Here is a 19665-nt window from a genome sequence, read left to right on the forward strand (position 1 = left end):
ACTTTGAATTGGAGTAGATTTATTTAGCTGTGACTGTAATGGGAAACAACAACTTGGTGGATAATGGTATATAATCCCTTCTATGTAAGCAAGCCTTCTTCAATGAAAGGCTCCGATCAAATTTACAACTCACCAAATAGCTAGACTCATTCAGACGAAATACAGTAGAAAGTCTAAAATTCAACCAAATGGGGCATTACACAGCTTTGATAAACAATATTTATGGTCAATGGGGTGACTACAACAACCCACTACTCTCTACCAACTACCACTTACATGAGACTAATAAAAACAGCCAAATACATTAAAACCCTCAAGGAACATTTCCTGCATCTGCCGCAATATACGGTAAAATTACTGGTTCTGCTCCATTGCAATTAATTAATATGGCTTAACAATGAAAAGTCATAATAGCTTCTACTATGGTTTCAATCAATCAAAGTTATGACTATTTTGAATAGTAACATTTATATTTCAATTTGTCCGAATCTTGTCTCCAAATTATATTTCTTTTAGCCAAAAAAAAGCCAGTTCCTTCGAAAAACAGTCCCGAGATGCTCTTGAGCATGAGCATTGACATGGATATGATTACAGTATATTGATTACATAATTGACTGACTTTTTTGGGGTGGAGGGGTTTGGGTAACATTAAAGTGGGAAGGGTCAAATGCATCCCAGTGGAAAGAATGTTGTTTAAATATTTGAGAAAAATATTTAATTTGAAAAATAACTGAATGTTATGAGTTCCCATGTTCCCCCATGGCCGGGTGGGATTTCTGGTAGTGTTCTGATTCATGCATGGTAAGTTGGTTGAACACTTGTCCTTAGATATTAGTCTGAATGGTTGTTTGGCTCCTTGTGCCCTGCAATTAACTGGTGACTAAATCAGGGTGTCCCTTGCCTACTTCCCAAAGTTACCTGGAATAGGCTCTAGCACCCCTGTAACCCTTGGGAGGATAAACAGAACGGAAAATGCATGAGTGAATGAACAGAATGTCCATTTTACGATGTGCAAAAGTGTAGAAAAACATAATTAAAAGTTAATCTTTCCAGGAAGTAAGCAAAAAAGCTGTTGTCAGACTTTTTTTAAATGTCACTACTATTTCAGTCAATCGAATCCGAGTATTTCATATAGTCCCCCCTTTCTTATCCTCATTTGACTACTCACTGTAACATGAGGGTCTATTGGAGAAACAAGATTTAATACCCTCACAAATTGAAGTGGGGTTCGAGTGCCATTCTGAGAATAAGGTGAGACATATTGCACAGTTAAAAACAATCTTTCGAGTGCATAAGCGTTTATTTGCTCTCTACATGTGACGTAACTAACCTCATGTATGTCACACAATGGCCTTGCTTGCAAGCAGTGTCATGTTTTTGTGTCTAAACATTATTTTTCTCTTTTATTATTGTTCTAAGAAATTTGTGATTTGCATTTAGATTCTTGGAGCATGTTTCACATCGTCATTTATAAAGTAACTAACTCACTCGCTCACTAACTTACTAGCTAATAACTACCAATCAAAGTCTTTGTGGAGTGGTGTATTTTGATGGCAATGTTTTATCACTTGAATAAACTTTGGGTTTGCATAAGTGCTTTAACTCTGAAGAGACTACTAAACACACAAAACAAAACTAACGGGGCGGCCCGGCGGCTGAGTGGTTAGCGCGTCGGCCTCACAGTGGGGGACCTGGGTTCAAATCTAGGTCTGTCCACCTGTGTGGAGTTTACATGTTCTCCCCGAGCCTACGTGGATTTTCTCCGGGTACTCCGGTTTCCTCCCACATTCGAAAGACATGCATGGTAGGCTGATTGGACACTTTAAATTGCCCCTAGGTATGAGTGTGGGCGTGAATGGTTGTTTGTCTCCTTGTGCTCTGCAATTGGCCGGCCACCAATTCAGGGTGTCCCCCACCTCTGGCCCAAAGTCAGCTGGGATAGGCCCAAGCACCCCCCGTGACCCTAGTGAAGATAAAGTGGTTCAGAAAATGAGGTGAGATGAGACAAAACTAACACGGTAGCTAATGAAAAACAATTCAGACACAACTGTGAGTTTGTATCAGCAAAACCTGAACATGTTAAGCTTTGCTGTACCTTTTATGCTTTTAGCACGCACACGTGGAGAATTAAGAACACAGGAAAAAGGTACAGTAATCCCTCAATTATCACGGTTAATGTAGACCAGACATGGGGGCGATAAACGAAAAACTGTGAAGTAGGGTCAACCCTATTTAAAAAAAAATATTTATTTTTTTATTTTACTTCAGTGCTAGTAGCAAGCAGAGGACTGTAGAGTGGCTTCTGCTTGCAAATGTCAGCGTGGATTTTCACATTTTTATGTATTTACAAAAAAAAAAAATCCCCCAGAAAAAAATGCGATGTAGTGAAGCCGCAATATTCGAGGGATTACTGTACTGCACTGTTAAGTAACTGACCGGAGGCAGCCGGTGGCATTGCGGAGGACCTGGGAAGAGTGCAGATGTAATTTGCGGTCTTCTTGCGTATGAGGGGAGGTGTCCCAGCCCGAGTGAGGGATGATCACGGCATTGGTCAGAACAGCCAGGGCATCCTGGATGATGGGCATCTTCAGAGCGTCACATGACGAAAGGTTCCATAAGACACCTACAGGAAGAAAGATATAAGAGACGAGTATATTTTTAGTGTTCAAAGAACTAGCAGACCTCAATGCACAGTAGTTTAAAGTGTGATTCAATAAGTAACTTTGTATAAATGGATGTGTTATGATTGTGGGTTTTCCTTTGCTGCAAAACAAATACTATATTGTTTAATTCTTTGAATCAGAACAAAATCCATTTTTATTGGGCAAAGTTAGAAATGCAATTGGATTGTTTCCGGTAGTTGTAACAGTTTGTAATATTACAAACAAGCCACAATCTATAAGCGTAACAAATAAATGCAGAAAGTCATTTTGCAATGTAAGGATAAACAGCAAACAATCACAGCTGGGTAAGTATGCAGTGAACTGTCTATCAATGCAAAGTCCCAGTAGAGCAGGAATTATGACGGAGTGACAACTGTAAAGATGATCCAATCAGTGATTTTTCGGTTCATCCCCTCAAGGGTCATCACAGTGAAACAGTCGATCATCATGATAGATTTGGCACAACTTTTATGCCTGATGCCCTTCTTGATACAACTCACACGCAATATTAACGTGAAGCAGTGTGATATATATAGAGCACGGGTCAGGAACTTTTTTTGATAGAGAGAGCCATAAACAATTTATATGTTTAAATGTTATTCCTTGAGAGACATGCTAAGAATTGAAAAGAAAACATACATAAAAATGTGTGCATTTTGGTGTAATTTCATCACATTTAAATACAAAACCTATGAATTATTTTGACAACATCGTTACGCTTTTGCTAATCAATGAGGATCAATGAGAGTATGGATGAAGAAGAGTCTAATGAAAAAAAATCATTAAAGCGGCGCTAGAGGTAGTGTCAATGCCACAATGCCAACGTGACGCTCATATTGGTGCGTTTGGGCTCAGTTCTCTCACCATCAGTTTCCATATTTTACCTCACAAGTTAGTAGAAAGCCATATGCACCCATCAAAAGAGTCACATGTGGCTCCCGAGCTTTGTGTTCCCTACCCCTGTTATAGAGAATTGAGTGTTTAAAGCAGTGGTTCTTCCTAGGGGTGCGGTGAGTCGGTCTCAGAGGTTTGGTGGAGCCTCTGCCGCGGAGGTCAAGACAGATTGACACATCGTGTCTATACACGATAACATGCCCTGCTTGACAATCACTGGCTACAGATGATCACGTGACATTGCTTGGCCAATCAGTGCTGCAAGAAATTTAAATATCTTGCAGATAAATTGTAAAAAAATGATTAAAGTATGGGGGTATGAATATCAACAAGGCTTTTGTATGGACTATTGCACATGTGTCAAAGTGGCGGCCCGGGGGCCAAATCTGGCCCGCCACATCATTTTGTGTGGCCTGGGAAAGTAAATCATGAGTGCCGACTTTCTGTTTTAGGATAAAATTAAAATGGAGTATAGATGTATATTCAATTTCCTGATTTTCCCCCTTTTAAATCAATAATTGTAATTTTTTAATCATTTTTTTCTGTGTTTTAGTTCAAAAATCATTTTGTAAAATCTAAACATATATAAAAAAAGCTAAAATAAACATAAAAAAAATTAACTATAAAAAACTGAATATTCAGGGCTTTTAATCCAGTTCTTTTAATCCATTTATAAAAAAAATATCTAAATATTCTATCTAAAATGGTCCGGCCCACGTGAAATCAAGTTGACGTTAAAGCGGCCCGCGAACCAACCCGAGTCTGACACCCTTGGACTATTGAGTCAAACAGATTTAATAAACCTAAACCAGAGAATAATTGCTCTTTGTTATCAATGTCAATGTACTGAAAGTGTAGTGAATCTATTTTACTACAAATGTAAGAGCAAACAGCTAAGTGTAACAAGTGAAGCATGTATGATGATTTAGCTCCTAGTTACAAGGACAGTTTGCAATTAGACCAAGTATTTATATTATTTTGTAGGATATTCTAATAATCTTAAAGGCTGGATGCTACATATATTGCAGCTGTGGCATTACACAATCTATTTACAAGGCTACTGTACGCATCCTAGTAGTTATCATTGAATAGATATTTAGTGGCATACAGTAAATAACATCATGCATTACAGCATCTGTTTGCCAGCCTCTTTTGGAGGGTGCAGTATGACATCATCTGCTAGTGGAGAAAGGCAAAGTGGGTCTTTATCTTTGAGCTAACACATTTGCACCCACAAATCTGCACACACACAGAAAAACACATTCAGAAATACACACACAGATGAAGGGGATTAATTGCCTCAGTTTTACATCATGAGTGGCAGCAGGAGGTTACAAATGCACTGTTGTAATGAGAGAGGGGAAATGAACATGTTAGGTGGCTTTCTTTGTCTCTGAAGTCAAACCACAGAATCTCATTTGGGCTATCATTCACTAGTTTATCTCATATTTTCTCTTTCATCACTGTATTGCATCCTTTTCCCTGGTGCTTGATATTTTAATTTGATTTCACACTTTTTTATATGATGGGCATTTGGCACAACCCTTGGTCATTTTGATGGGACACTGGGAATCTTTTTTTCATTCATTTTATGAACTGCTTATCCTCACAAGGGTCACAGGGGGTGCTGGATTGGATTGGATAACTTTATTCATCCCGTATTCCGGAAGTTTCGTTGTCACAGTAGCAAGAGGGTGAGAATGCAGATATAGGAAATGCATTTTAGACATAAATACATAGGTAATAAGTAAGTTAATAAATAAATACATGAATACATATATAAATAAAGCCTATCCCAGCTGACTTCAGGCCAGTAGCGGGGGACACCCTGAATCGGTGGCCAGGGTACAGGGAGATGGACGACCGTTCACTCTCACACTCATACCTAGGTGCAATTTAGAGAGTTCAACCAGCCTATCATGCATGTTTTTGGGACTGGGAGGAAAGTACATGGAGAAAACCCCACGCAAGCCCAGGGAGAACATCCAACTCCACACAGTGAGAACCCACCTGGGATCGAACCCTCAACCCCAGAACCGAGATGCTGACACGTTCACCACTCAGCTTCCGGGCTGCCACAATGGGAATCTGTACTAAGAAATGTGTTAAAGCTATTCTCCCCAAAATATTGTGTTAAATAGAAACTAGAACACAAAATATTTTGGAGATTAAGTGGATTTTAAATGTCTAATCTCTTAAAAATAATGAAAACCTGATATTTTTTGATACACCAGTTTTATTCATTCATTCATTTTATGAACTGCTTTATCCTCACTTAGGGTCGCCACGGGTGCTGGAGTCTATCCCAGCTGACTTCGGGCACGAGGTGGGGGATACCCTGAATCGAGGGCCAGCCGATCGCATGGCACGGGGAGACGGACAACCATTCACGCTCACACTCATACCTATGAACATGCAAACTCCACAGTGGTGGACTTGACCTGGATTGGACCCCAGGACCCCAGAGCTGTGAGGCCGATGTGCTAACCACTTGCGCTCCCTGGTGTATAATATGTGGCCTGTAAATGAAAAATGTCTAATCCCTGTGTTTCAGCACCATGGAGAGTTCTAAGGAGCCACACAAAAGGCAGTTCTCATCTCATCTCATTTTCTGAACCACTTTGTCCTCACTTGGGTCGTGGGGGGCGCTGGAGCCTATCCCAGCTGAGTTCGGGCCAGAAGCGGGGGACACCCTGAATTGGTGGCCAGCCAATCACAAGGCACAAGTAGACAAATAACCATTCACACACACACTCATACCTAGGGGCAATTTAGAGTGTCCAATCAGCCTTCCATGCATGTCTTTGGAATGTGGGAGGAAAATGGAGTACCCGTAGAAAACCCACGCATGCCCGGGGAGAACATGCAAACTCCACACAGCTGGACCGACCTGGATTTGAACCCAGGTCCCCCACTGTGAGGCCGATGTGCCAACCACTTAGCCGCGGGGTCGCCCGGAACAGAATATTGTTTAATGAATTGAAACAAGATAGGGGCAAACATTTTTTTATGATGCGACTATTTCAACAAATCAAATGCAAGTTGTACGATAAATTTGTCATTCAAATCCATTAACACGTGTCTGTGTTCGAGTCTATTAGTGTGTACGTATGCACTATGTTTTGTATAATTGAGTTCACAAAATGGCGACGCTTGTAAAAAACAACAACTCATTTTTTAATCTAAACATTATTTTCCTAAATATCAGAGGTTTAAAAAAATGGTGCAATACTGATACTGATCCAGATATATGCATTTTCTCAACAGCTACTCATCAACAAGAGAGAAATAAAACTTGGTACATGAGTAAAACACGCAAAATCAAATATGATGAGGACCAATTTTCTTCCCTAATCAGTACTACTTTGGAGCAAGTCTTTTCATCGTCATTTCATCTGCACTTCACCCTCATCCTGGTCTACTTCAAATATGGTATCCAGGCAACAAAATGCATTATATATCCAAAAAAGCAGTGGTCACGTTGTTGGTCTTGACAAAAAAGGCCTGATAGCGCAACATCATTTTTTATTTTTTAACGTTATCCAAAAGGTGGTTGATAGTTTTGAGGTCAACATGCAGGGAGGGATAACTTGTCCAAATCATAATCATCCAAACCTTGCTTTGAAAACTAAGTCAGGTCAAAACATGCCTTTCTCAAAATGTATCAAAGAATTGTTAAAGTGCAATTTTTCTTCATAAGAATAAAAGGAAATCAGGGTTCTATTTTAAAGGTTAGCCCATTTTTCATTTGTTTGGCGCTGTTTAATGTACTTACATTTCATCTTGACATTTCTTTGATAGTGATAGAATACCAATGTAGTTACTCACTGAGGATGGCTTGATGAAATATTGATGAATTGATGGATGTCAAACTGTCAGAGTACAGTTATTTAGTATTGCGATACAAGGAACAACCACACATCTTCACTGGGAGCAAAGACTTGATGACTATTAAATTTTCTTACACTATATGTCACAGGCACAATTCTATAAAGCCAATTCGCTCTAGTTACTGCATCAACTAATATGTTTTAATCCCTTTACTCTATCAAGTATTCTTTAGAAATTTACTGAGCCTCGAGGGGAGCTTAATGCTGTGTCATCAGCTCAATTTACAAACTGCAGTACTGGAAGAAATTCTCTTCTTTCCAACATCATTGTGTGGGAGTTCCCAAGGACACCAACGAGTCGATGCATCTCATCAGCTGGGAAAATGAATGTTCAGCTGTTTTAACCTGGCTTAATACCTTCCAAAACTATGCCTTGTTTTCTGAACGTGAAGCAGAGCAGGAGAGGTGGAGTAGAGATTAGAAAACAAAGAGGTTTTCTCCCTTTTACCACCCCCAGCCCACCCAAGGGTTTTATTCCATCATGGTTGTGTGCATGGTATTTGTGGATTAAGGAGCTAGCCTACCTGCTGTGATCTCGATTCAAAATGCCAGAACGAGAAAAAGACATTACTGATAAGAAGCAGGGAAACATGCGGAAGGTAAGGGACAAGTAATGCAAGTCAAGATGATCTACATTTTATTTTTTATTTTTTGTTCTGATATTTAAGAAAATGTGACCCTTGTGAGGATAAGTCGTATGGAAGGTGAATGAATAAATACATTTATGTACTAATGTAATAATGGTAATGAAGAATATATTGTAAATGGCTTGAATTATTAATGACTCCATGTTTCAATGAATGAATGCCTTATATAATTGTTGTACAATTGTACAACAAATTTGAGATATAAACAATTTAAAGTATATTTTTAAAACTCTAGGCCAGGGATCGGGAACCTTTTTGACAGATCGAGCCATAAAAAATTCATATTTTCAAATGCTCTTGCTTGAGAGCCATACTCAAAATTTAAAAGCCAAAATACATGAAAATGTGAGCATTTTTTTGTCATTTCACCACTTATAAAGTAGAAAAAGACTGAATTCTTTTGGCAACATTGTTATGCCGTTGCTAACAATGAGTATCAATGACGATATGCATGGAGAAGAGTCTAATTTAAAAAAATATGATTAAAAAGGCGCTGGAGGTCATGTAGTCAGTGCAAAAGTAAGGCTCCTATTGGTGTGTTTGGGACTCAGCGGTTTCCATATTTTTACTCACGGGTTAGCTGAGAGCCTCATGCACCCATCAAAAGAGCCGCATGTGGCTCCCAAGCCTTTGGTTCCCTACCCCTGCTCTAGGCAACATTTTCATCTCTATTATTATTAGCTTTTTTGTGTTCTCTCATCTATCATTTTCTGGACCGCTTTATCCTCTTGTTTTGTTTTATCATTCTTTTGGGATGTTGTACAAACATTTCGTAATTCATGTTAGATGAGGAACTTTGGGTGTCAGGAGCAGCTCGTTTGTCCCTCCTGGCTTGCCGTCAGGTTCGAGCAGCTGCGAGTGATTCATGATTATTTCCGGATTTGTGTATTTAAACACCACGGAAGTGGTAATCATTGTCGAATCGTCCTGCGTGATACTGCATACATCGCTGCAAAGGTACTGTTCTCCATGCTCCGGTTTTGTTTCGTTTTGGGATGTACAAGTCCTTGTTATTTTGTAAGGCGCTTTGAGTCATTAAAAGTTACTATCATGAGCACAGTTCGTCTCATCCCCTCCTGCTTCCCCGCTACTGGGTCCAAATCCCTCCGATCGCGCCACGATGTCGCGGCGCAATCGTAACATTGGGGCTGGTTTAAGATATTGAGGATGGGCCAAAGATTTATTTGAAAAAGTATGCGGTTTACCTGTGAGGAGTTCTCGAATTTCTACATCGGTGGTCTTCCGGAGAAGTCGGACTAGAGCTGGTATTCCGCCACAGTTTTTCAGTGCAATCTTGTTGTCATCATTGGCCTTCCCGTACACCAGGTTCCGCAAAGCTCCACAGGCACTGCGGTGAACATCGGTCATACGGTGGTCCAGCAAGTCCACCAGAAGCTGAATACCACCCTGTCGCCTGATCTGAGGTGAACAGTTTTGAAAAAAAATCATCAGTATTTTGAATCTTAGGAGGAAGATAACCAAATATAATTAAACGTCATCAACTTCCAATTAATTGTGGGATCTAAAAAAGCAGTTTAGATGGCTTTTTTAACATCCTTGCCTGTTCTCTTCTATTCCTAATGTACATTACAATATATTGCCTCAGCGAAAAAAAAGACACAATTCGTAAGCAGCTAAAATCAGAGCTACGAAACAGTTTCAGAATATTTAGAATGAAAAAAACCCTTGACATTTTAAACTGCGTAATTAGTTACATCATATTTACATCACTTAAAAAGACAGTGCTGCAATTTGCTATTAATTTAACACAGCTTGTTAAAAATAATAATTGTGCAATATTTTAGAATTTACCTTGCCAGGACGTGACTTTATATTTTTATATCACTTATTTATGTTTTTACTGGGAAAACGCACTTTGTGGAGTAGCACTAACAATTTCGTTACACGCAGCTGTGTATGATGATAATAAAGGCTTTTGATTTTTGATTTGATTTAGATTATTAAGTGGCCACAACATTGTGTAAGTACATTTCTGCTAAATGAATTCATATTTATTTTACACCACATTTAGAGATATTGTCATCAAATTTCCTATTAGTAATCAGCAGCCAATAGAGAGATACAGTTGTGGTCAAAATTGTACATACACTTGTGAAGAACATAATGTCATGGCTCTCTTGAGTTTCCAGTTATTTCCACAACTCTAATTTTTTCTCTGATAGAGTGATTGGAACAGATACTTCTTTGTCACAAAAAACATTCATGAAGTTTGGTTCTTTTATGACTTTATTATGGGTTAATAGAAAAAGTGAAGAAATCTGTGGGTCAAAAATATACATACAGCAACATGAATTAGCAATTTCGGTGACTTAGAAAGTTGTCAGTGAAATGAGCTTCATAGCATGGCCTCTCAACTTCTTATGACTGATAATGAGTGTCTACAGCAGGTGACTTCTCAGAGGCCATTTAAATAGAGCTCATTGGATGCAAACACCCACAAACGCTACAATGGGAAAGTCAAAGGAGCTCAGCATTGATCTGAAAAAGCGAATCCTTGACTTGAACAAGTCAGGAAAGTCACTTGGAGCCATTTCAAAGCAGCTGCAGGTCCCAAGAGCAACAATGCAAACAATTGTTTGTAAGTATAAAGTGCATGGCACTGTTTTGTCACTGCCACAATCAGGAAGAAAACGCAAGCGATCACCTGCTGCTGAGAGAAAATTGGTCTGGAGGGTGAATATTCAACCGAGAATCACCAAAAAGCAGATCTGCCAAGAATGAGAAGCTGCTGGAACACAGCTGTCAGTGTCCACAGTCATGCATCTCCATGGATGAGAGGCTGCCGTGCAAGAAGGAAGCCCTTGCTCCAAAAGCGGCACCTTAAGGCTCGACTGAAGTTTGCTGCTGATCACATGGACAAAGATAAGACCTTCTGGAGGAAAGTTCTGTGGTCAGACGAAAGAAAAATTGAGCTGTTTGGACACAATGCCCAGCAATATGTTTGGAGGAGAAGAGGTGAGGCCTTTAACCCCAAGTAACTTTAACTGTACCTCTTGCCGGACGTTTCATCCAGCTCTTACTGGGGAATTCCATTTCCAAGATGAAATACCCCATCCTACGTGGGCCCTGATTTACGAAAGATTTTACTTACGCCAAGAAAAAAAGAGAAAGAGAAAGAAAAAAAGAAAAAAATCTACTGATCTAGTGGCCTAACGTACTCTGGAACATGTTTGGCAAAGGGGGAAATTTGCAATGTAGTAGTTTCTTTCTAAGTATATGGAAAAAGATGATTTAGCAAGTGTAATGGGAGTCATTAAAATTGCAAAGGCATATTTTGCTTCTTTTAAACACTGTGCCAGAATGTTGTAATACTCGGAGGTGCCAGGGTAAAGCTGGCCAAATGAGGAAGGGAGAACATCTCTACTTGGATAACCAACCATTTTTGAGAAAAAAAATCACAGTGTGCGGTCTATTCATCAAATAAATTCAATTTTGGAACTTGTGAATGAAATAAAAGCTGACTTTTGGTCAGCCACAAGAGAAGTGTCAATATAACCTACAGTATGACAAACTTCCTTCCAACACATTTGAATGCATCTGGGTCATTTCAGCTTCTAGTGATAATTGGTGATTCTTCAGGTGCTTTATTTTTGTAACTGTGTAAGAGATCACTTCTGGATTCTGCAACCAAAATGAGTTGAAACCAAAAATCATGTTTGCATGTGTAGTGAATGAATAGTAGATTTGAATCGATAATATAGAGACAGTATTATCTTGGACTCTTAAGGACACAGGGTAAACAGTAGGAGCAGTGCTACATCTAGAATTGTGTTAATAGCATTATTATGGCGTAGTATAGGCTAGCTCAGACAGTTGAAATCTTGGCTTCCTCTCTATGGACCTGAAAGCTATAAATTTTCATTTGAAGCCATGGCACATATGGTGAAATATGTATTATTTAATTCAGCACTAAATATCCCAATAAATAGAACACCCCTTTGCAGCTAAGTGACATAATTCTGTTTGATGAAAGATTAAAATCTGCAATTTCCTGTTCTGGACTCCGAGGGTATACAAACATATTAAATGATGAAACAGATGATCAGATTTCTAGGATTATTCGAAATGAGTTTGGCAAATCCAACTTTCATTAAATGCATTGAATGCATTTATATTGCCAGCATTTGTATTGACATGATGTTGAATGCTTTTCTTTTCTTGACATGCGCTGTTAAACTTCAGGTCTAGTGTATTTTTCGACTAGTTTAAAGGATTACAGTACAAAATCTCAAATTATCAGACATTTTTTTTTCTGTGCCACAAAAGTGGAAACGCTGACAAATCAGATTTTACTCCACTCTATATAGTTTGACATTTTGAGATCATGGGGACACCATTTTGACATACATGGCAACCCAAAGGCACAAAGGACTCATAATGAGTAAAGCCTGTGAGATGGCATCTTGCCCAAATCCTAAATCTTTCTTGCACTCTGTCATTAAGCAATTGCAGCTGTCATGTGGGCACGACTCCAACTTGTCCAAATACAGTACAAAAAAAGGAAGCGTGCCGTTTGGTTGGTATTTGGAGGGCTACATGTGAGTGGTTAACTACATTGCTGTAAAAAGTCAAGTTGGAACAAGCAGACTGTTTGGCTGGTGGCGGAAATGCCAAGGTTTTGTCCTTTTGAGTCATTACCTCACACTTGATCTTGTTGTCTCCAAAGCAGAGGTGTTGGAGGTATGCAGCAGCATTCGACTGGACTGATGGGAATTGATGCTGTAACATTTGGATGACCTCAGGCAGCTCTGGATCTCTCCAACCAAACTCTCTGCGGGGAGACACAGAGAAAACATTGCAGTACAAGTTTGGGCATTTGTTGGATTTTTGAGAATGTCTTTACATTTGTCTCGAGGTCATGGGAATTCTCAATCCATTCCACACAGAATATAGGTAGTTTTGGTATGGATTGACTGGTCTAAATGTTATTTGTGGAGCCTACTGTATACATCTCATCTCATTTTCTGAACCGCTTTATCTTCATTAGGGTCGCGGGGGGTGCTAGAGCCTATCCCAGCTGACTCCAGGCCAGAGGTAAGGGACACCCTTAATTGGTGGCCAGCCGAGACGGACAACCATGCACACTCACCTAGGGGCAATTTAGAGTATCCAATCAGCCTACCATGCATATTTTTGGAATGTGGGAGGAAACCGGAGTACCCGGAGGAAACCCACTCAGACCCGGCTGAGAACATGCAAACTCCACACAGGTGGACGTGACCTGGATTTGAACCCAAGACCCCAAGAACTGTGAGGCTGAAGCGCTAAGGTTGTAGGTCAGAAAATTGCAGTCATCAAACTGTTCCCAATTAAAAATGTACCCCAAATGTTTTGTTCATATGGTAGACTGAACACAATGAATATTGAAATCATGGTGTGGTTATGTTAATGAATATGTAGTATTCAATCAGTCTGTCTATGTATCTATTTTCTCTACTGAATGTTTGCATCAGGGTTCGAGATGATGGTTTTCTAATTCTGTCTGCCAACCAGAAAATTCCACATTAACAAGCCATTTTCATCCATTTGATGCACACTTAGCCTTCCAAAAATGTATGTAATGCACTGCACTCACAGGCACAGTTGCATTATATCCCGTATCTGAAAGCCTGTCTGATAAAAGAGAAACAACTCATTTGAATACGATACGGGATGTGAGAAAAAAAATGAACACACAATCAGAAAGTGGAGTTAAAAATAGGAACCAGATATTGTCAGATATTGACAAGCTTATTTCTTTTGCAAAATGTATCGCAAATCAACATTGATAAAAGAATGTTGTTCCCGGACTGACTGAAACGGGATCATTTCTTTTTCTTACAACCAATTCCCAAGTTAAATATCCTGTCCTTCTCTTTTGTTGGACTGTGTCCCCTTTTAATTTGACATTTCTCCCCACTTAATGCGCATCTCAATGAGATAAACAAATAGACAGTCGCCCCATTACCGTTAACACAACGTAAACACTAGAGAGGCATGGCCTTTAGTAAATATAATCAGAGAAGACTTAGCCTCGTGGAGGTCACCTTGTGGGTTAATTGTCCAATAAGTCTTGAAATGCTCATGCTGAGCAATCAGGCAGAAGCGTATTGTGTTTGTTTGTGCATTTTACATTTTGGCACCAAAACATGAGGATGAATGATTGGTCTATCCATGAATAAATACTATCATTTAATTAAAAAAATGTGTTAAGAAATGACATTATATGAGATAACCAAAATAAAGAAGGAGAAAGGAAGATAAAATGTAAAATATGTAAATCAAGCAAATAATGTGAATGCCCATACTATAGGATGCTGAAATAGTGGAGGTCTCTTTGCACTAACGCAGTACTGTCATCCTCACAAAGTCAATTGCTAATTGACCTATTGTACTCATCGATATCGGTAGACGTTCCAAATGATCTTATGTCACTCTAATTATCATAAAACGCTTTTGTCACTTTCGAATTGAAAGCCTAACAATAGATACATTTCTCATTATCTACTATGTGTTTAACAACCCAAAAACATTGTAGGTTATGAGATTAAATTACCTCCCTTAACAACTTGTTTATTGTTCAACTATGTATTTAAAACCCACTATCCAAAGAAATACATACTATTTTGAAATCTGAAAATGTCCTTAAGAATAATATATAGTAATATAATATATCTCCATAACTCCAGCTCTCATTTAATCTGTCATCCAGCTCCATCTATACACCCACTTGTTTGTCCTTTTATCCGTCCTTACTCCGCTCATTTGATGTTGACGATTAAATATTATGTTGCTTAAAAAGGATTAATACAGGACACAATTGAGCTGAATAAACTGTTCAACTGGGAGTGGGATGCCTTGCAGGTAAAAAAAAATCTAATTGATTAATATTGATAGTGAATGACTACCATTTTCAATAGACCTTTGCTATTTCTTTCATTCAAGGGTTGCAGGGGGTGCTGGAGCCAATCCCAGCTGACTTTGGGCCAGATGCGGTGGACCCCTGAATCAATGGCCAGCCTATCACAGGGCATGAGGACACGGACAACCATTCACACTCATTCCTAGGGGCAATTTAGCGTGTCCAACTAGCCTCCCATGCATGTTTTTGGAAGGTGTGAAGGAACCAGAGTACCCGCAGAAAACCCATACTCGTCCGAGGAGAACATGCAAACTCCACACAGGAGGACCAGGCTGGATTCGAACTCAGGACCCCAGAACTGTGAGGCTGACACGTTAACCACTCACCCGCTGGGCTGCACAGTTGCTTATTTGTTTTTAAAATTAGGAATCAGCATCTTGGAGAGGTTAACAGCTGTACAAAGTATTTCGCAATTTGGTTTGAGTTGGTAAAACCAATGCAGTTTCTTCTTTGTATCAAATTACAACAAGTAAAATTGGAGGTTTCTTTGTTGTTTTGATACATTAAAGAGGTACGGAAGTTATCTTCTATTATTTGTAACTGTGTGCTATCTCTGTAGGTTATAATCAATTGCAAATCATGTTTGAAAATCAAATCACTTTGCAAAAACCAGATTCTAAAATTGATCACTGTGCGACCTCAAATCTACCTCCTTTGTTCTCCCTTCTCCTTTATTTAAATGTGCACATCTTTATTTCCCCACAAGATCCACCCCAGCACCACTAGCCGAAAGGCACTTTTTCGGCTAGTGCCCTGGCAAAGGTTTTCCTCCCTGCCTAGCTAGTCCTGGATTGACTGGAATGTTTTTCTTCCCTATCATTCACTTCGGATGACTGCAAGAACTCCAGTTTTGATGCGCCGTGTGGGTTTGTTGCTGTCAAGTGAGTGAATGCAGGAACAAAAAAGAATAACTCAGCATTGTGGAACCAGGTTCAAAGTGCTGGTGAAATCTTGCCTTCTCCTGAAATGCATCTCTGTGTGTGTGTGTGCACAAATAACTGCTAATTTGCAGCGTAAAGCAAATAAGTATTGAAAACGTGATGTGTCAAGGTCACTACACACATTGCCAACAAGCTTCCATCTAACTTGCCCACTCTACTCACGGCCAATCAGAACACATCATTTTTTTCTCTCCAAAAAACTGGAGGTAGCAGGAAGACAATTGCCTCCAATTAATGCCATGTTTATAAAGGTAAATTTATTTTACAGCGAACCCTTGTCACCAAATTCCAACTTGAAAGTGCCATATGAGTGCCATGAAAATCATTCATTATTTTTTTGAAAATGCCATGAGAAATATGTACCTTAATTGTTTCACCTCTTATGCAATTGTTTTGAATAAGATAACCTTAATTGTTTTGATTCCAATGCAACTAAATGGTCATGAGAGGATTCGTTTCTTTAGAATGATCTGTGACGAGGACGAGTCAGGATTGATTCTCACTTGCAAGATAAAGCTGGATATATGCGCTCCGATGTCTTCCTTTTATTAAAGTATAACTATTAATGAACCTAACACCCCCTAAAAACAATATGTACAGGCAACCTGTTTCGTTACAAATAGACAGATGACAGCAAACATGATGTTTGTTCCCCTGCCACTCTTTTAATTAAAGCTCTGTGCTTCTTTTGAATTGATACACAAAATATTTTCTTTTTGGCAAGGGCTCCGACACTAAGAATATTGGGTTGTGCCAAAAAGAAGTCTCCCTCCATTACGCTTCAACCCACAGAAATGTTTCCCTCAGATTGTTGATTGGGTTGACCTACGCACACTGTTGGCATTCAGGTACACACTTCCCACAAAGTCACATACAGTATGTTTACACTTTTATCAGAAAAGAAAATCAAGTGAAAACACTATGTACATGTTATGAGACTAGGGGAGTTGTGATGAGGTGGTGGGTAAATAAAACACAAAGAACACGTACAACAAAATGACAGAAACATAGCTGGGAATAGTAAGCGCCCCAGTGAAAAGTGGCCTGTCACAGAGGATCAAACTCAAACCTAATTCCTAAGGCGATTATCTTTTTAGGCAGACACATAGAAAATACATGGATTGCAATACTTAGATATACAGGATACTGTGAATAATGTTGTTGTTCTGGACCAAATTAGCACTAAATATAGTCAGAGTCTAGAAATTGAGAGTGAATGTAATATCTATCCCAGACACACTGTACTATCATGGTCCATTCATTCACTATGAAGATCAGCCTGAAGCTGTTTTACTTTGTGCTCAGCATCTCTGTCTGTCTTGCTGTGAATTAGTGTTGCAGAGAGCAAGGAACACAAGGGGATTTGCTCCCAGCCCAAAACATTGTGTGACAAATAGCACAGCAGGATCAGCAAATAAAATGGAGCCATCTGTGAACATCAAGCAACAGTAAGTTTACTGCGAGAAATGTTAGCTTCTGCACATCATCTAGTGCCAAATGTTAGGTAATGAAACATGCTGGAAAATATATGAACACAGTTCCATCAATTTTACAGTGCATTCTGGCAAATGCACAGGAGGAAAGTAAAAAAAAAATGAATACACATTTTATTCATGTTTAATTATATAGCACTTGCAGTCTCCACTAAACAAAATAAATGAGACAGATTTTACTTTAAAATCTTCCACCACACCTATTCAATACTTTAGAGTGAAGCAGTTATGCATTAACACATTACTCTGACACAGTGTTTCTTCTTTTAAGAAATGAAGCAGAATAAATCTGTTCACATGGCTGCAGAGAACTTAAAATTTTGATGGCAGATTAATGACCTCATCCCCAATATTTTCACTTCAAAGGACATCAAGTAAATTGCCAAGTGATTTGTGTTGGCTTCTTTTCATCTTTTTGTTTTGATGAGCTTTTGCACTATAAATAAGATTGTTTTTGTTCAAGCACAGTCCCAGTTTCCTGCTGTCAGGCCTGCGGATTGCTTGAATCGTAACAAATTCAAGTCTTGAACAGACTACAGTCAAAGTGGAGGAGAGATGAATAACTGACAAAATAATGTTTTTTTTTTCCTTTCAGTAAAATAGATAAATCATGCAAATGTGGGAATGTGCGTTTCTTTGTGTGGTATCTTGGTGTTTCATTTGCTAATTTACTAGACTGGGACAAAGGATTGATGGACTGTCAATTCACTCTGTTTCTTAGCAACCAGGAGGACTATCCTTGATAGCTAATTGTCTGCAAAGGATTGTGTATGTGTGTGTCTGGGGGGTGAGTGTACATTTGTGTGTGTCCGTACCACAATGCAATATGGCATTTAGTGGTAGAGGGGTTTCTTTCGAGTAAAATAAGATAGCCACTGTGTGTGTGTGTGTGTGTGTGTGTGTGTGTGTGTGTGTGTGTGTGTGTGTGTGTGTGTGTTGGTGTATATCGTATATCACTGACGCATTTTGGGTTGAGCTGAGGTAGGAAAAGAGGGATGACTCATTCCAATAGAAATGGGAAAGGAACAAAATTGCACACACATTTTTTGAACCGCTTAACCTGACAGGGGTCGCGGCAGGTGCCGGGGCCTATCCCAGTTAACTATGGGCATCAGGTGGGGGACACCCTGGATTGGTGGCCTAGGAGACAGACAACCATTCACGCTCACACTCATACCTAGGGGCTATTTGGAGTGTTCAACCAGCCTAACCTGGGTGTTTTTGTGATGTGGAAGGGAACAGGTGTACTCGGAAAAAGCCCACACAAGCAGTAAGGACCAACCTGGAATTGAACCACGAACTGTGAGGCTGATGCAGCAACCACTTGGCCCACTAAAAATGTGCCAAGGAAAAGACAAAGCTGATGCATCCGCCAACCTGATTAATACATCCCATATTTGTAGAGGAGCTCTCACGTCACCCAGCAAATTTGACAAGAAAAAAAAAAAATACACACATATACAGTTGTGGTCAAAAGTTTACATACACTTGTGAATAACATACTGTCATGTCTCTCTTGAGTTTCCAGTTATTTCTACAACTCAGATTTTTCTCTGATAGAGGGATTGGAACAGATACTTCTTTGTCACAAAAAACATTCATGACGTTTGGTTCTTTTATGACTTTATTATGGGTGAACAGAAAAAAAGTGATCAAATCTGCTGGGTCAAAAATATACATTAAGCAGCGCTAATATTTGGTAACATGTCCCTTGGCCATTTTCACTTCAATTAGGCGCTTTTGGTAGCCATCTACAAGCTTCTGGCAAGCTTCTGGTTGAATCTTTGACCACTCCTCTTGACAGAATTGGCACAGTTCAGTTAAATTTGATGGCTTTCTGACATGGACTTGTTTCTTTAGCATGGTCCACAAGTTCTCAATGGCGTTTAAGTCAGGACTTTATGTTCTTCACAAGTGTACGTAAACCTTTGAACACAACTGTGTATATATATATATATATATATATATATATATATATATATATATATATATATATATATATATATATATATATATATGTGTGTGTGTGTGTGTGTGTGTGTGTGTGTGTGTGTGTGTGTGGGCTGCATTTTATTATGAAATGCAGGTTTCCCGATATAATATGATGGGATATTTACACCCCGCGACCCTAATGGGGATAAAGCGATTCAGAAAATGAATGAAACTGAAAGGATATTTACACCAAAAGACGTACACTTTCTTAGTCTATAACAAA

At 39.2% G+C, this 19665-nt stretch overlaps 1 protein-coding gene across 14 annotated transcripts in view; it reads right to left on the reverse strand.

Moving 5' to 3' along the window:
- The window catches only part of LOC144085677 (catenin delta-2-like), a 129594-nt gene that overhangs the window by 17912 nt on the left and 92017 nt on the right, over nt 1-19665 (reverse strand). For all 14 annotated transcript variants that reach the window (XM_077615199.1, XM_077615210.1, XM_077615205.1 and 11 more), the window contains 3 exons: nt 12754-12886; nt 9300-9513; nt 2437-2623 (listed from right to left, as the gene is read on the reverse strand). In XM_077615199.1, coding sequence (XP_077471325.1) covers nt 2437-2623; nt 9300-9513; nt 12754-12886 — 534 coding nt within the window. The remainder of the gene's footprint in view (nt 1-2436; nt 2624-9299; nt 9514-12753; nt 12887-19665) is intronic.

Source organism: Stigmatopora argus, chromosome 12, assembly GCF_051989625.1.
Source record: "Stigmatopora argus isolate UIUO_Sarg chromosome 12, RoL_Sarg_1.0, whole genome shotgun sequence".
In the NCBI taxonomy this organism is placed as follows: Eukaryota; Metazoa; Chordata; class Actinopteri; order Syngnathiformes; family Syngnathidae; genus Stigmatopora; species Stigmatopora argus.